This window comes from Mixophyes fleayi, chromosome 9 (assembly GCF_038048845.1).
Source record: "Mixophyes fleayi isolate aMixFle1 chromosome 9, aMixFle1.hap1, whole genome shotgun sequence".
NCBI classification, from domain to species: Eukaryota; Metazoa; Chordata; class Amphibia; order Anura; family Limnodynastidae; genus Mixophyes; species Mixophyes fleayi.
The window spans coordinates 91,006,084-91,021,925 of record NC_134410.1 but is presented as its reverse complement, the minus strand read 5'-3'; the positions used below and the strand labels follow the sequence as shown (position 1 = coordinate 91,021,925).

The following is a 15,842-nucleotide window of genomic DNA, read 5'->3' as shown; positions in this document are numbered from 1 at the left end:
TTTTATTAGTTAAATTTTAAAATATGATGTTCCCATAATGAACCTAAGTATCGTAGGCAGCGAAATAATAAAAAAAATTGAAAAGTGATGAAAATCAAGATTAAAATAAAGATGTTAATAAAGTGGCAAATAAATGCCAAGCCTCGCTATGTTGTTAAATTCCTTATATATTTGGAGGATATATTCATTTATATTCTCACGCAGTGTGAATCCAGAGTTAGCCAGATAAATTTACTGACCAATTAAGTTGGTGTTTATAATTTATACCAAAAGCACAGTTTATTCCTTTATTTACATCAGAGGTGATAACTATATTCGTATGTCTATATATCTATTACAAGGGGTTGATCAATTAGGGCTTGTCTAGGATAATAAGCACCAAAGCTAACTCCCTTAAAAGATATCTATGGTTTGTTATACTATATAAGCTGTTACTATGTATCAATTGTTACTTCAAACTTGATAACATTATAATTAAGGGAAAACTATATTTCTCTTATATCATTGTTCCTGTACTAGGGATCAAAGAATGGTTACCATATTTATTAGGCACTTAAAACACCAGGTGGTCTAAATCCTTTTTTTAAACTATCCCTGAGTTCTATTATAAAGGATAGAATAGTACTTATGTCATGTTAATTGGTGCAGTAACAAAGTCTCCCCTAAAGACAGTGCCAGTCTGATATCACTTGTTCAATCTAGGTTGTGATAAAGTAACTGTTTCTGCTTCAATTTCAAGGTCCTTTTAGCCTGAGGGAAATTGTTTTCCCCTTATATTACTTGTCTGATGCTACAGATTACTGATTAAATGCCGTGGCTAATTAGCATACAGATATCAAGTGATCACAGTCTCTCTTATAACTATCTCCCGGCTAATAGGTTTAATACATCTTTATGAAGCAGAGTTAATACCCCTCTAATAAGATTATATCATGTCAGAGCATCTCATAAGAACAGCGTGAGATCCTATATTAACATAGCGAGGCGAACGCCGACGCGCGTTTCGCTACTCGCTTTAGCTAGGCAAAACCAAAAAAAAGGTTTTAGACCACCTGGTGTTTTAAGTGCCTAATAAATATGGTAACCATTCTTTGATACCTAGTACAGGAACAATGATATAAGAGAAATATAGTTTTCCCTTAATTATAATGTTATCAAGTTTGAAGTAACAATTGATACATAATAACAGCTTATATAGTATAACAAACCATAGATATCTTTTAAGGGAGTTAGCTTTGGTGCTTATTATCCTAGACAAGCCCTAATTGATCAACCCCTTGTAATAGATATATAGACATACGAATATAGTTATCACCTCTGATGTAAATAAAGGAATAAACTGTGCTTTTGGTATAAATTATAAACACCAACTTAATTGGTCAGTAAATTTATCTGGCTAACTCTGGATTCACACAGCGTGAGAATATAAATTAATATATCCTCCAAATATATAAGGAATTTAACAACATAGCGAGGCTTGGCATTTATTTGCCACTTTATTAACATCTTTATTTTAATCTTGATTTTCATCACTTTTCAATTTTTTTTATTATTTCGCTGCCTACGATACTTAGGTTCATGATGGGAACATCATATTTTAAAATTTAACTAATAAAAGGTATATTTTAAATAAAATAATTATTACAGAGTGCCCTTGTTAAAGCATGCTTTCTTCCTCCACATGTGTTTTCAAACTGAATATTTCACATGCAAAGGTGCACCAATCCAGCCATATAATACACAATTGAATATAAGTCTGGATATGTAAATATAAACAAAAATACTTAGTGCGGTGATATATAACCTCTCTTTCTTATTGCCTGTGACCCTGACCTTTTGGCCTGAACCTTGGATTCTGATGATTTGCTCGTGACCCCGACCCTTGGCGTGTTTTCTGACTATTCTAGCTTGCAAGTGACCCCTGAACTTGGCTTTCGTTGACCATCCCTTACCATCTGTACTGTCTCCAGGCCTGTGTTGCGGTTAGTATAACGAACCTACACTACATTGGAGTTAAGTCCTGGGGGCATCCGAGTACCTGTGAGCGCATCTAGCTCTACGGGAAAGACGGCTGCTATAGGCGAAGACCTCCGCCAGCATATTCTGCAGGTTCGTTATCTGACCACTAGCAACCTAACAATAGTAAGGGCTTTCAGCTGCAAGTAAACATTCCCCTTTGAGATTTTGAGTTACATAGACCTTGAAATGCATTAATATGACATGACAATTTTGCACTTAAATAAACCTGGTGTAAATTTTAGAGTTGATGATGATGATGCAACAGTGCAGATTCATCTTTGCTCATACACAAACGTATGTTCAACAGGCCCCATGCATTTAACATTTCTTCTTAATGCCATACCTACAGCCTGCTTTTGCCTGTAGCACAAAAATACTGTGCAACTTTATTTTACACTGCAATTTAGAGTTGAGTTGTGATGTACCCCGTAACATTAAATATGTCCTCATATTTTCGATTTGCTCCCTGCAGCAGATAATGATTTTGCCAATGTGCAAAAATTCCCTTTTCTTCCTAGATTTACTTCTAACTCTAAATAAGGCCCTATATGTGAGTCCCAATATCCATTCCTATTACATGGGCTTTATAAATGTCCTTCACTGCAAGGAGTACTACAAATGCAAAATGTAAAATAAAAAATCACAAACAAGTTCAATAAATAAGCCATTATGGAGATTGTAGATTACCAAGGCCTGCATAAAAGTACCTTGTATGAAAAGTTAATTTATCATACACCCGTGGTCGCCTAGAAAGCCAATGGTAAGGGGACAGAATGAGCGACACAATGTCACTCATCTAGTATTTTTAATGTCTTCTTGGTACCCCAACTTGGTGTGCCAGCTGCTGATATGGAGGAAAAGCTGCTGCTCCTCACGGTCAATGATGAGCTGGGAAAGTGGTGCTGGGCTATGATGTGACTGCCCAGGGCCACTCTCCCAGACCGAGGGAAGCAGGAGATGTTACCCCCACTCCATCCTGCTAAGGTAAGAAACAGTGGGGGGTGCGGTTACCATCTACCAAGAAAACTGGCTCCACTTGATCTTCTGATGGCCCTGCATACACCATATTAGCAGCATAGTGTCTATGGAATTTGTTTTAACTATTGGCAACTGGTTTAGCCATTTTTGGTGATACTGGTCTGATGCTGAAGCTCTGCCTGCTTCTTTGTTATTTCAGACATGGCTTTGACTTTTCTCTCTGTCCTCTTACCCTCTATAACTATACATTATGTCTATATATTACTATCCACTGTATCCAATATAATACTTACATTTTAGTTTTCCCTTCACGTCACAATCACACAAACACACTATTCCAGCCTTAAAAGAAAGAGCTCTTATCCTTCCGTTGCGAGCACTGATGAGATAGAAAGGATGAGTGGATTTAGTAACAAGTTTTTTGTGCATTTTAGTTGTTCATGTGGAATAAAAATATACATGTTCATCAAGTTCAACATTTCATCCTGAAAAACTCTAGCTGATCTAGTGGAAGACCAGTGTTTGAAGTGGGGGTGTATAGCTCTACCACCACTTCTCCTGCTGTCTTCATTTTAAAAGTATTACATTCCATTTGCTTACATTCCTGTTACATTTTTCATACCTTCACTTCTAAATTTCCATACTGCCACTCCTAAATGTCCCCTTCGACCACTACATAAGACGCTGGAAATTCCGTCCTACCCACATACTGTAGATCAGCCAATTGAATACTGCATCGATAAACTATATTAATGTCAGTAGATGTATATGTTAAGAAAATGTCCTATTTTTTATTAAATTTATTTACAGTGGCTACAAATACCAATGCTTATGGGAGTGAATGCCACAGTATCACCTATGTTACAGTAAAAACCCTCTTTTGCAGCCAGAGAAGACATCTTTTTTACTTTCAGTTGCAAAGAGTGACCTTGCGCCCACTGTTGCAACATTACACTAAATCGGTTGTCACAGATTTCAGTAAGGATATGGGCCATTAGTATGGTAGACTTGTGTAGATGATTATTATGTGTAAATTCAGCCCATGGAAGGTAGGACAGTAGGTTAGATTTAACGGAAATCGGGAGAAAAATAGTGACCACTGGGCTTGACAAGCATTGATGCAAATATACAAGATTTTTATGATCCTTAAGTATTGTAACAGGAAGGTGGCGCCATTCTTCTAAAGCAATTTTAATTGACAGCAATTCCTTATCTAGTTATTTTCACAAGGAGAGAATTTTTTGGAAAGAAAGCCACACAGTTGAAAATTACCAGAGGAAGTTTTCTGAGATAGCATGGCACCGAAACCAACTGAGGAAGCATCAACTTCTAGAAAAAAAGGTTTGCATTGATTTGGTTGCTTAAGCACTGGAGCGTCAGAGAAGGCCTTTAAGTTGTTAAAGCCGGAAATAGTGGCAGGTCTTTGATTGTGTCTTAGCAAAGGTAATGGAGGTGATAAGAGCAATAATGGTGGAGAAATTTTTAATAAATTAGTGGTAATAGTTGGTGAAGCTAATGAAACGCTGAGTAGCTTTCAACCCAGAGAGTTGGGGTCAATTGAGAATTGCTTCCACCTTCTTGAGGTCCATCTGATACCAGATACCATGTATCCCAGGAAAGGCACCTGGGGAAGCTCGAAGAGACGCTTCTCTAATTTACAGAAGATATTGTTTTGTCGCAAATGGGTGAGCACCTCCTTGACACAATCCCATTGAGAGGGAATATTTTGTGAAAAGATGAGAATATCATCCAGATAGATCATCACTTAGTGATAGAGTAGACCTCGAAAAATCTTGTTAACAAATTCCTGAAAAACTGCTGGGGCATTGCACAGACCAAAATACATGACAAGATATTCGAGTGTCCATCTTGGGTATTGAAAGCAGCATTCCACTCATCGCCTTTACGGATGGGAATCAAGTTGTAGGCTCCCATAAGGTCTAATTTGGAAAATATCTGGGCACCACGGATTCTGTCAAATATAGAAGATTTTCAGAAATATAGTGTGACATAGCCTGAGTCTCTGGTAGGGGTAAGGGATATTCTCTTCCCCTTAGGGTGTTCTTGCCGGGAACAGTGTCGATGGGACAGTCCCAAGGCCGTTGAGGAGATAACGCTTCAGAAGCAGGTTTGCTGAAAATGTCATGGAAGGCAGAGTAAGGCTTGGGTAGACCTTGAACAGAGACTAGGTTGAGGCAGGGCAAGTGAGTTTCTGCTTGAAGAACATGGCAGACACAATGTTTACTGCAGTAGGACCCCCAAGAAATGACTGGAGACCGTTGACAATCAAACTGGAGGAATTGGGTCCTCAGCCAGGGTGACCCCAAAATAATGGGATTGACCAATTGTGGTAAGATTAGGAACTAGTTATGGGGCACATTTGTTGGCATAGTTTTGGTGCTGATTATATTTACCCAATGTTGAAGATTTCTTTCCTGATGGAAGGGGTGTCTTCAATGCTCCCATCCACAGAGCATATATGACCACCCAATGGTTTGAATAGCTTGAGAGGGATGCTATCCATATGTCATGGCCATCTTAGACAACAGAACATTTATGTGGTATTCCGAGACAGCATTTTTCCACCTCCATCAACCAGATATAATTGAGCGATTTTCTTGTGAAAGAATGCTGCTGCATCCTTCCTGTACATTTCCAGACATTGGTAGACTAAACTAAATGTGTTTTAGGCACATAAGAACTAAACTAGAGACTTGGGCGTAAATGTATCAAGCTAAGAGTTTTCCAGCGTGTTTGAAAAACCAATCAGATTCTAGCTATCATTTATTTAGTACATTCTACAAAATGATAGCTAGAATCTGATTAGTTGCTATAGGCAACATCTCCACTTTTCAAACCCGCCGGAAAACTCTCAGCTTGATACATTTACCCCTTGGTCTTAATATTTATATGTATTGATTTGAATCAATTACTTTTGAATACACTATTTTATAGTAATAGTTGCTAAATTCCAAATTAGTTGCTTTTATATATTCAGTATATAAACACTTTATATCATACAGTTAATTTTTCTCATACAAAAGTAGTTGACTGCAGAAGCAGTATCTTAATAGTAAGTGGTGCAACCAAGAGTTTTGCTTGGTACCAATACTGTTTAACTTATGTATATTTATAAATGGTATAGAAGTTGGAACTAAAAGTACTTTTTCTGTTTTTACACAAAAATGATACAGTATAATAGAGTCTATATAAGGGGACCTAGATAAATTGGGAGACTGAATGATAACATGGCAATTTAAATTCAATTTGGATAACTGCAAGCTTATGCATACACATTATATCCTAGATAAAACAATGTTGTTTGAATACATGATGGATAAGGATCTATAATTGTAGATCATAGACTTAGTAATAGCATGCAATGCCAATCTGCAGCAAACAGAGCCAGCGGAATGTTGTCATGTATTAAAAGGGGTGTAAGCTCATAAGAAGAAAGTATAAATTTACTCCTCTATAAAGGACTGATATTCACTCACCGTTCAGTAAAGGGCACCAATTCACAAAAAGGAACTGGAGAATGCAGTAAAGGACAACTAAATTAATGAGGGATATGGAACAATTAATTGAAGAGGATATATTGTTTAAAATAGATTTATTCACAATATAGAAGAGAAAATTAAGGAGGGACATGATCAATGTATATACATCCCCATTCTTCACCGTCTTTGAGAGACACCCTATTATACGTACCTTCCCGGTCATTCCGGCATCTCCTGTTCCAGCAGCCGATTCGGTTGTTCATAACTTCTCTCAAATCTGGGCTCAAATGCATTCCAGCCCAAGGCCTCTTTATGATAGAAGATCTCGGCTGATCGTCGGCATAGACACTTCCTTAAACTATGAGTAGGTGACAGGGTATGACTTTTGACTCGTAATCTAAAGTTCCATTCGTGAAGTTAGCTTCACGCTTTATCGGACGCTTTCGGATCTCACAGGTTATCAACACTTTATCCCATAAACTGCAACTCCTTCCATATATCATTATTAAAATCCTTGGTCCTCAACAAATTTTTCAAGGGACCCTCTGCTCCTCCTGCCATTCAAACCATCTCTGGGTAGTATGAAGTTGAGCATATCTTGAGATCTCAAAGCTTCAGAGGGAAAACAGTTCCTGGTTCATTAGAAGGGTTATGGACTTGAAAAAAGATCCTGGGTTTCCAAGGAAAATCTTCATGCTCATTGACTTCTGTCCAGATTTAAGAGGATGCAAGATTCCTGTACACTCCCAATGGAAAGAACGGAGGGGGGTACTGTCAGGTGCCATTTCTGCATTTCCCTTGCATCTTGGGGACAGTCACCTTTCCAAGGACATCTCGTTGCCTAGCAACAGGACGCAGTCTTTCCAGCCACACAATCAAAAGGATATACCTTATAGCGCTAAGTGGATCAAGAACAAGAGTACATGCATGACTCCTCACAATGGGTAAAGTTGTTCCTTAAGAATGGATGACTGAAACAGACTCAAATACATATATACATAGAATAGTATTGTATGGATAATAAATAGCAATACAATTGTCTCTATAGTGTCACACAGGAGTGAACCCTCTTCCAGGTGCATACAATCGTAACGACCCTTCTTTAAAATGAGAAAACCACGTGAGGGGGTCCTCTTAGGGATTTTGCTTACAGGATTTCTCGATTAATCAGGCACATCAAATCATAGATGGATTCCTTGTTGCTTCAGAAAACCTCCAATGCTCATAACATATGAATGAAGGAATAAAACAAGTATAGCACAGTACCATCTATTAAAATAATTGATACCAATGGTGTCCTGCAAACAACTTAAAACCAGAGCTAGTGCCCTCCTATATGCGTACCAAATAATCTGTTAGTTAAGTGCACATAACGGGGGAGTAAAGTTGGTTACCCGGGTCCATGGTCCTCCCACTGATCTGTGCAACTCGGTCTAAAGAAATAACTCCACTCCGACTGAGCAACGCGTTTCGATTCCAAGCTTAAATCTTTATCCCACTTAGCTCTATAAGGTATATCCTTTTGATTGTGTGTATATTGTTTTGGGAAGTTGGTGGTCTTTCTTTTATACCTTGGGCAGCTTTTTGAACAGCATTAGTGCCTATTCTTGTCACTTTTCCCATTATATTAGTCTTTCCGGCCGACTCTTCTAATTGTGCACATGCACGCTGGCCGCGTCCCCATTCCCTAGCAGTGGGCAACAGCTGTCGGCGGACAGTGATGTCACTCACCGCCGAAGCGGGGAACCAATTAGGATCACTCAGCCTATTTAAACCAGTCTCTGGCGCCATTATTATGCCAGAGTATCAGGCTTACACCATACATCTTGTTCCAGCATTTGTTCCTTCTCCTGTTGGTAAATCCTGGTTCTGAATCTGCCTGGTTACTGACTACTCTCTAGATCCTGATTTGGCTACCATGCTCCCTCCTGGTATTGATTTTGGCTTCCCTGACCATGCTTCTGTTCCACTATATGGTACCTCCTTGCCTGCCTGGATTGACCTTGGACTGTCTGACTACTCGCTGTTCATCACTACTTCAACTGGTGACTGTCTTGGAGAACTGCAACCTGCGTGTCCCTTCCAGCCATGCCTATACCTCATTGCGGGGGTCCCTGGCAAACACAGGGGGTGCATTAGACATTTTAATGCCTTTTAGTACAGTTGCGTTAATACTGGCAAGTAGCCTCCATCTCGCATCTGATTGTGACAGGACTGAGTGAATGCTTTAATCCAGGTAGGCTCAGCCACTTTGGCAGCATCCCTTCTGGACATGAGCAGAGCTGGTTCTCAGCATCACAACTCGTGCATAGGGCATCTGGTTCTTAACTTCCATTTTGTAATTTTGCCTGGCATTTGGAACACGTAAAGTAAAACACAGATTTTTCCCCAACAGCTTTAGATCTGGGTGCAGTCCCTTTCTCTGACATAATTAGAAATAAACAGAGAAAAAGAGAAACAAAAAAACACAGCAGAACACAATCTATAGAAGAGAGTGAACTGGCGAGTTATTTTGACCCTATTGCAAAGAAATAACAGATAACAGTGTTAAATTCAGTACTCAATCTAAATAATGACTAACAAGTCATAGCACTCAATAAACAGGAAATAGTACAGTGACTATTATATTTGCAGAATACAAATAACCAATTATTAGTACAGTGATACACACACTCCAATTACACAGGCTGAAAATGAAAATGATCATTTTCACATGTATAGCCAGATTATAAATGCAGAGGTGAACAGTCTGTGAGGAAATGGCAGTTCTCTCTCTTTTTTTGATATGGAGGAGCTAAATGCTGTGTTTCTAGTACGACACAATTTTTTTTAATAAAGACGTATACCTCTGCAGTATCACAAGACTCTTGCCTCATCTGCCAGAGAATACCTCAATGGTGCTCAGCCTGTGCAACACTGATACTCCTTTTCATTGAGGCTGACCGCTGATAGCAACTCTCAGACGGAGACTTCCACAGTAGAGGAATGTGGCCAATAAGCATCGAAACTACGCTTGTACCCTCTATTATAACAGTGATGTTCTCACTGAGAACACAGCTAGTTAAAATATCTGTGAAAATTAAAGTATAAATAAATTACATAAACTATAAATGGTGTCCTACTGCTTGGGCACTAAAAATAAAAACCGAAGGACCTTTATACATGGATCATAGAGAAGAGTCAGCAGGCCAGACAAGTTGCTATGTTTTAGTGCCTTACTCCCAGCACACCAACCTCTATATCCAAGGTGAGAAGCGTCCCCCAAATGGAATGAATGAGAAACACTATTAACACTGCCAAGCCACATCTCTATGCTATCCCTACATTATCTCTACGCTATTGTGGGGTGTCATTATATATACTTGCTTCCCCTTATGTAAGCCTGGACCAAATGCTATTGTTTTTGAGCTGAGTGTATTTTGAGATGCATCTGTCTCAACATATGAACATTAATTAGCTTTTTTGTGCATGCATCTTTTCCCTGTGTATGTTCTGAGCGCATATGTGTCCAACTCTAAATGAGTCCCACTTCATGCAATGTTTTTGAGGTTTCCCTCCCTTGTAAGGTAAAGAATGTTACCCCTTCACTTAAACCTGTCATAATGAACTATATGAACATTTTTGGTTTTCTAGCAGGGAAAATTTGCATAGTTTATATCTTCTTACTTAGTTGATTGTGGTATGTTCATGAGGGATATATCATTAGGTTCGCAGGATAGGGTGATATATAAATAACTTATATTGGAGGATCACCCTAACATATATATAGTGATCTAATACTTTGTAACATTCACAGATATATATGTAAAATTTCCAAAAATTTAGTTACCTATTTAATTTATATTTAAATTTGATGCATTATGAGCTATGTTATAATCTATGCAGGGCTTTGATCCACTCCTTGTAGGATTCTTTTTAGAAAAATATCATTAAGAGTCACATAGGAGCTAGGAAATTAATCTTCATGATCATAGCATACACGTCTAAGGTTATATTTTATACATTGCAAATCTTGGGAGTGCGTTTAACATACAGGGTGTCTTGAAATGCCTACCCATCAAAGACGTTTAGCAACCAGTTGAGGGTGAGGTCCACACATAATGGAACATTGACCAAAAGTCCACGTTCTTCTTCTAATCGCTCATATAGAGAACTCAGACATCGAATGACATCAAGTACGTCAAGAAAACGATCTGAAGACTGCAGGATATCACAGCTAAATATCTGAGACAGGAGGGGCAGTGTGACTAAGTCCACTGAAAAAGGTTGACAAAAGGGAAGGGAGAGAAGGGTAAAGAAAGTGCATTGAGAGATGAGGTGTGACAAAGTAAGAAAAAGTAAGGGAAATAAGTAGAACAGACAGGTATGATTACAACATCAGAAAGGCATGGAGAAGTAATGTGGTTGAAAAAAGTTGACACAAAATATGAGGGATTAAGATATATATGGAAAAGTAGGAAAAGAAGGGTAGGATATATAAAACAGAGAAGTAGAGAAAGTGGGAAAAAAATTAGTTTAACTGCAGCAGTATTTTGTTTATCTTGCACTTTAGTTTTATAATAACAGTTCCTAAAACGATATTTCCATAAGTATGTTGAATAATTCCTTGTCCTCAACCTTATTTTGCCTTTTAAGGGTTCTTTTACATCTACAAATTTATATTGACACAACTAAATTGAGATGTAATTTTTTTTATTTGTATTATATTTTAATAAATGTAGATGCCTAACTTCCAGGGACAGTCCCAGGTTTCAAAGATTTGTCCCTGGAAATGTCTGTACCTGGAAATGTCACCATTTTGCAGTATTAACAAGCTGTACAGTCTTCAAAATCAGTAAAATGAATGAAAATGTCATTGTTTATAACTCAGAAGTTAATAGTTTTTCCCATAGAATATTTAAAATGTGAAAAATTATGTTATAAATACGTTATAATGAGTTTGATTCCCGACTATGGCCTTATCTTTGTGGAGTTTGTATGTTCTTCCTGTGTTTGCGTGGGTTTCCTTCAGGTGCACCACTTTCCTCCCACACTCCAATAAACATACTGGTAGCTTAATTGGCTTCCTAACAAAATGGACCCAATTTTTGTGTTTGTGTTAGGATATTTAGACTGTAAGCTCCAATGGGGCATGGACTGAAGTGATTGACAAAATATTCTCTGTACAGCGCTGCAGAATTGGTTGCACTATATAAATAAATGATGATGATATGTACGATAGCATATTTTAACAAAAATATTTTTTATTGACCATTAAATATGTCAAGACAAGCAACATGAAATAACAGATTCTGTTAATATTTTTTTTTCCACATAATTAGTACAGGTTCACTAATTAATTAATTTAATTCAAAATACCATTGTCTATGTTGATTTCTATGTGAACTGTACCACTCCCCTTCCCCCTCCATTTTATTTTTGCTTACTACGAGGCCTTTCAATAAAAATTATGGTTGGAAAAAAAAATTACTATTCTCTATTTCACCCAAACTCAACATTTCAACTAACATACATCACCCATTTTTTACACTCTTTTAAAGCAGCTACTGCTCACATCTTAAAGCCTTTTGCACTCTGCGCAGTTTCATCGCTGTCCGGTATGCAGAAAATTTTATGTTGTTTAAATCTCCTGAAACAGTGCAAAGGTAAAAACAAATGTTACTTAACGCATATCATTAATGTTTGTGTAAAATGTTTCAGCTGGATTTGGGTTAAGTGAACATTATTCTGGGACATTCATCACTAATGAGTTGATCCTTTAAGTGGGACCTAGACATGCAAAGAACATATATGTGCAAATTAAGTGAATTCAGAATATGCACAATATCTATAATAATACAGTCAGATAATAGTGGGTAAAATGATTCAACAATTTCTCACCCAGTGCCTGGTACAGCTCTGTTATTTTGGGATGATCCCAGCAAGTTGTTTGTGCCTGGTGACTACAGGAAGAACAAACAACATTTAGCACTCAAGTTGTTCAGCATCATCTCCCATGGAGCCCAGACCTCAATTGAAAGGCTGAGTTTCATAGGAATGTGCTTCAGTAAAAGAGGGAGGTAGAAAGATATAGGCACAGTGAATATAAGAGACAGGCAAACATAAGGAATAGGAAAATGAAACCTGAAAACAGGAAGAAGTTGGACTAAGGTGAAGAAAATAAATAAACTCACTTGATGTAATAGGGTGACTTGTTGGGGGATACTGCTCTCTCCCAAGGAACCTGTACTGATGCTGAAACACATACATGTGATTTTTAGTGCTAACACCTAACATTATGGACTTGATTCATGCTCTGCACATGCTCCAAAAAGGGTTATGTTAACGAACCCAACTGCATGCAATTCATGTCCGAACGCAAATTACACTTAGGGCTGATTACCAATTAATGGGGTGGGAAGGGGCGGACAACCATAGGCAATGTACAGTAAGGGCGTGCCTAGGGCACTCCAATGTTTCTCGCATTCTACACTTATTTTAGCAGTATCATTTGCACCAGCTACAGGGCAGGTATAAGTGCCGACTGAAAGTGATGACTTACACGGCATTTTCCTTGTATTTAACACTATAAGTATGCCTGCCAATAGATAGCAAAGCAAATGTGTATGCAAGTGAGAGACTATAAAAACACATTGTATATACTGTACGCATTAAGAAATTTCTGATTTATATAAGCCTATATATTGTACAAAAAAAATGAATGATTTTAGTATTTTTAGTTGTTCCTTTATTTTATAAAATATTTTCTGTTTAATGCGTTCCAATGTGACTTATGCATGTGTGATTCAAATTGAAAAGCATCTCGAGATCCACTTGGATTTGAATACAGGTGGAATTCCGCTGATATTTGCACCGCAAGTTTTGTGGAAATTGTGCTTGGATTTGAATCAGGCCCTATGTGTCTTGCTCATGTTTAAAATTTTCTTCTCTGATAACAGTTTTATCAGTGTATCCGAATGTAATATATCTTATATTAGACTTGTCATAAATTATTTATGCCTCTGTCTAAGTGTGTCAGTTTCCTCTAGCTTACATAACTCTCAGTTGGCAAAATAAGCCATTAACCATCAAATATATAAAAACAAGTATCAAGAGTGTCAGGCATCTGTCCAAAATATTACTGATAAGATGGATGAACAGATAGGGTGAAAGGCATATTTTACCAGGAGAGTTGATGTGCATATGATGTGCATAAATTGGCATAAATGTGCATATAACTTATGTTAGAGGTGAATATTGCCTGCATGAGAAGCAGGATAACTTGAATTACTCTGAAATTTACAAAGGGATTTTTAGCCTTTGTACTAAATCTTCTAGGACTACATTTTTTCAAGCAATCTAGTTGTGTCAGTATTAACAGACTACTGTTGGAGTTGCAGCTGCACAGAGGTCCGAAAAAGTATTCCTAGTTTTCAGTGAAACTTGATTTCACACAGGTGATGAAGACTGCTCTGCCCCTAGCAACTGGCTCCACCCTCATAGCTCAGGAAAGTTGCAGTATAAGAATGTTTGACGGTCCTTCCAATATTTCTTGACTGCTCTTGTATATATTCACCTACACTTCCTCCTTCCTCTCTATTCTTTTCTCTTTAGTATCGGAATTATAACCATTTCTGGAAAAATATCTGTTATGTTTTTGCCTTATTAATAACATTGGCACAGAGTACCAACTATCTGGAAAGTGACAACCTTAACCTGGAATCAACAGGTTGGACAGCAGTGAGTTCTGTTTATGTTCCACACAGCATATACACAGAACCCATAGCAAACCTGTTCTCTAAATCACAAGAATATGTCCTCACAATTTTACTGCAACTCACAGAATTTGCCCTAACAATTTCTTTGTTTATATTTTATATTGTGCTACTTAAATTGTAAGTAGCACAATTGTAATGTTCATTTAGGTCCAGCAATCACGATTACGTGTGTCTGCATACCTCTCGTTACAGCAACACCATGGATTTTCGTGCACACCCCGTAGGGTTGTGAAGGTAAATCCAAGATGTTGTGGTACCGTATTGTCACTTTACACGCGCAGTCGCGTGTAATCGCCAGACCTAATTGAATATGCCCCTAAGACTTTAATGTCCAATGCAGATATCCTGTACATGGTCCACAATGCATGAGAGTGCTGAGGTTAACTGGAATCTATAGTGTTAAGAGTTAATTAGGAACAATCAGAGTTTACTACTGGAAAATAAGCCTTACACTGCAATTAGATCAATTGAATCTCACTGCAGGTTACTTTGATGGAGGCTACTCTTTATTAATTTCCAGGGCTCCTCAACAGCATTAACGTGGTTCTGGGTTAGCAGATGAATTAAGTACTGTACTGTGGTGGGCCTAGAATATATTTGTTGTAATTGAGATGTATATTGGGAATACCACAATTAGTTAAATGAAGGTTCAATGAAACTCACAAGATAAAAAATGCTGAGACTCAGGTCCAAAGTCACGATGAGCATCCTGCAGCTGCCTCAGACGTTCTCCCACAGAGGTCTACACAAAGAATTGTATGCAAATAAATTCACCAGTAACTTTTCACACACCTCTTTGCATATATTTTTGAATAACAATATGGAACAATAATGTCTGAACTCTTAACTAGTGATTGAACAGATATATTCACAACACTGTTTTACAAGCTAGCAAAAAAAACCTTTGAATTTCTATTGTTTCACCTTAAACATCCAGCTCAACTTTTAATTCGTTTTCTGTCTTTTACATGCATATTTAATACTGAAGAGCATAGATAGTAGTTAACTTTAAACAAAAAAGAGAATTCAATCAATATAACAAGTGAGGTCTTCAATTGCCCAAAAATTCCAAAATATCTTAGACACTGAAAAATATTTGATTATAAACTAGACAGAACCTGCATATATTCAAGTGCACATTCCAATCCCCAGAGGTTTGTTCTGGGTACAACAAGGAGATTCATACTCTTTATTTAATTTAACTCTATGTAATATATACATGTGTTGATTGGTATAAAAATAGAACACAAATAAATTTAGATTTTTACTGGTCTCAAACTAAGACAAAGTAAAAGAAAATTGCAACAAATATCTAAAATAAGACACAGATACCCACAAATGTCACAAAGATGGTTGATAAGTCTGGTACATGAGAATAATAAAATTAGAGTTCCACATCAAAGATAGTTTCATAAATGTACCTTGACGCGTTCCATAGGTTTCCTTATTATGGTTAGTAACAATAAAACCCAGCAGAATCTATTTTGAGGAAAACTTTGACATTTTACCTGCCATTAAAGAAAACTGTGCTATGGCTGGTTTTATATGGGAAATCAGACTAATTAGGGTGAGGCCATTTCCCAATTGT

The 15,842-nt window shown here is 37.5% G+C and overlaps 1 protein-coding gene across 3 annotated transcripts in view; it reads right to left on the bottom strand.

The window, feature by feature from the left end:
- Nucleotides 1-15,842, bottom strand: part of DRP2 (dystrophin related protein 2) — a 280,136-nt gene that overhangs the window by 228,540 nt on the left and 35,754 nt on the right. For all 3 annotated transcript variants that reach the window (XM_075184671.1, XM_075184672.1, XM_075184673.1), the window contains exons 3-8: nt 14,918-14,996; nt 12,671-12,731; nt 12,378-12,439; nt 12,052-12,126; nt 10,552-10,753; nt 3,291-3,376 (exon numbers count right to left, since the gene is read on the bottom strand). In XM_075184671.1, coding sequence (XP_075040772.1) covers nt 3,291-3,376; nt 10,552-10,753; nt 12,052-12,126; nt 12,378-12,439; nt 12,671-12,731; nt 14,918-14,996 — 565 coding nt within the window. The remainder of the gene's footprint in view (nt 1-3,290; nt 3,377-10,551; nt 10,754-12,051; nt 12,127-12,377; nt 12,440-12,670; nt 12,732-14,917; nt 14,997-15,842) is intronic.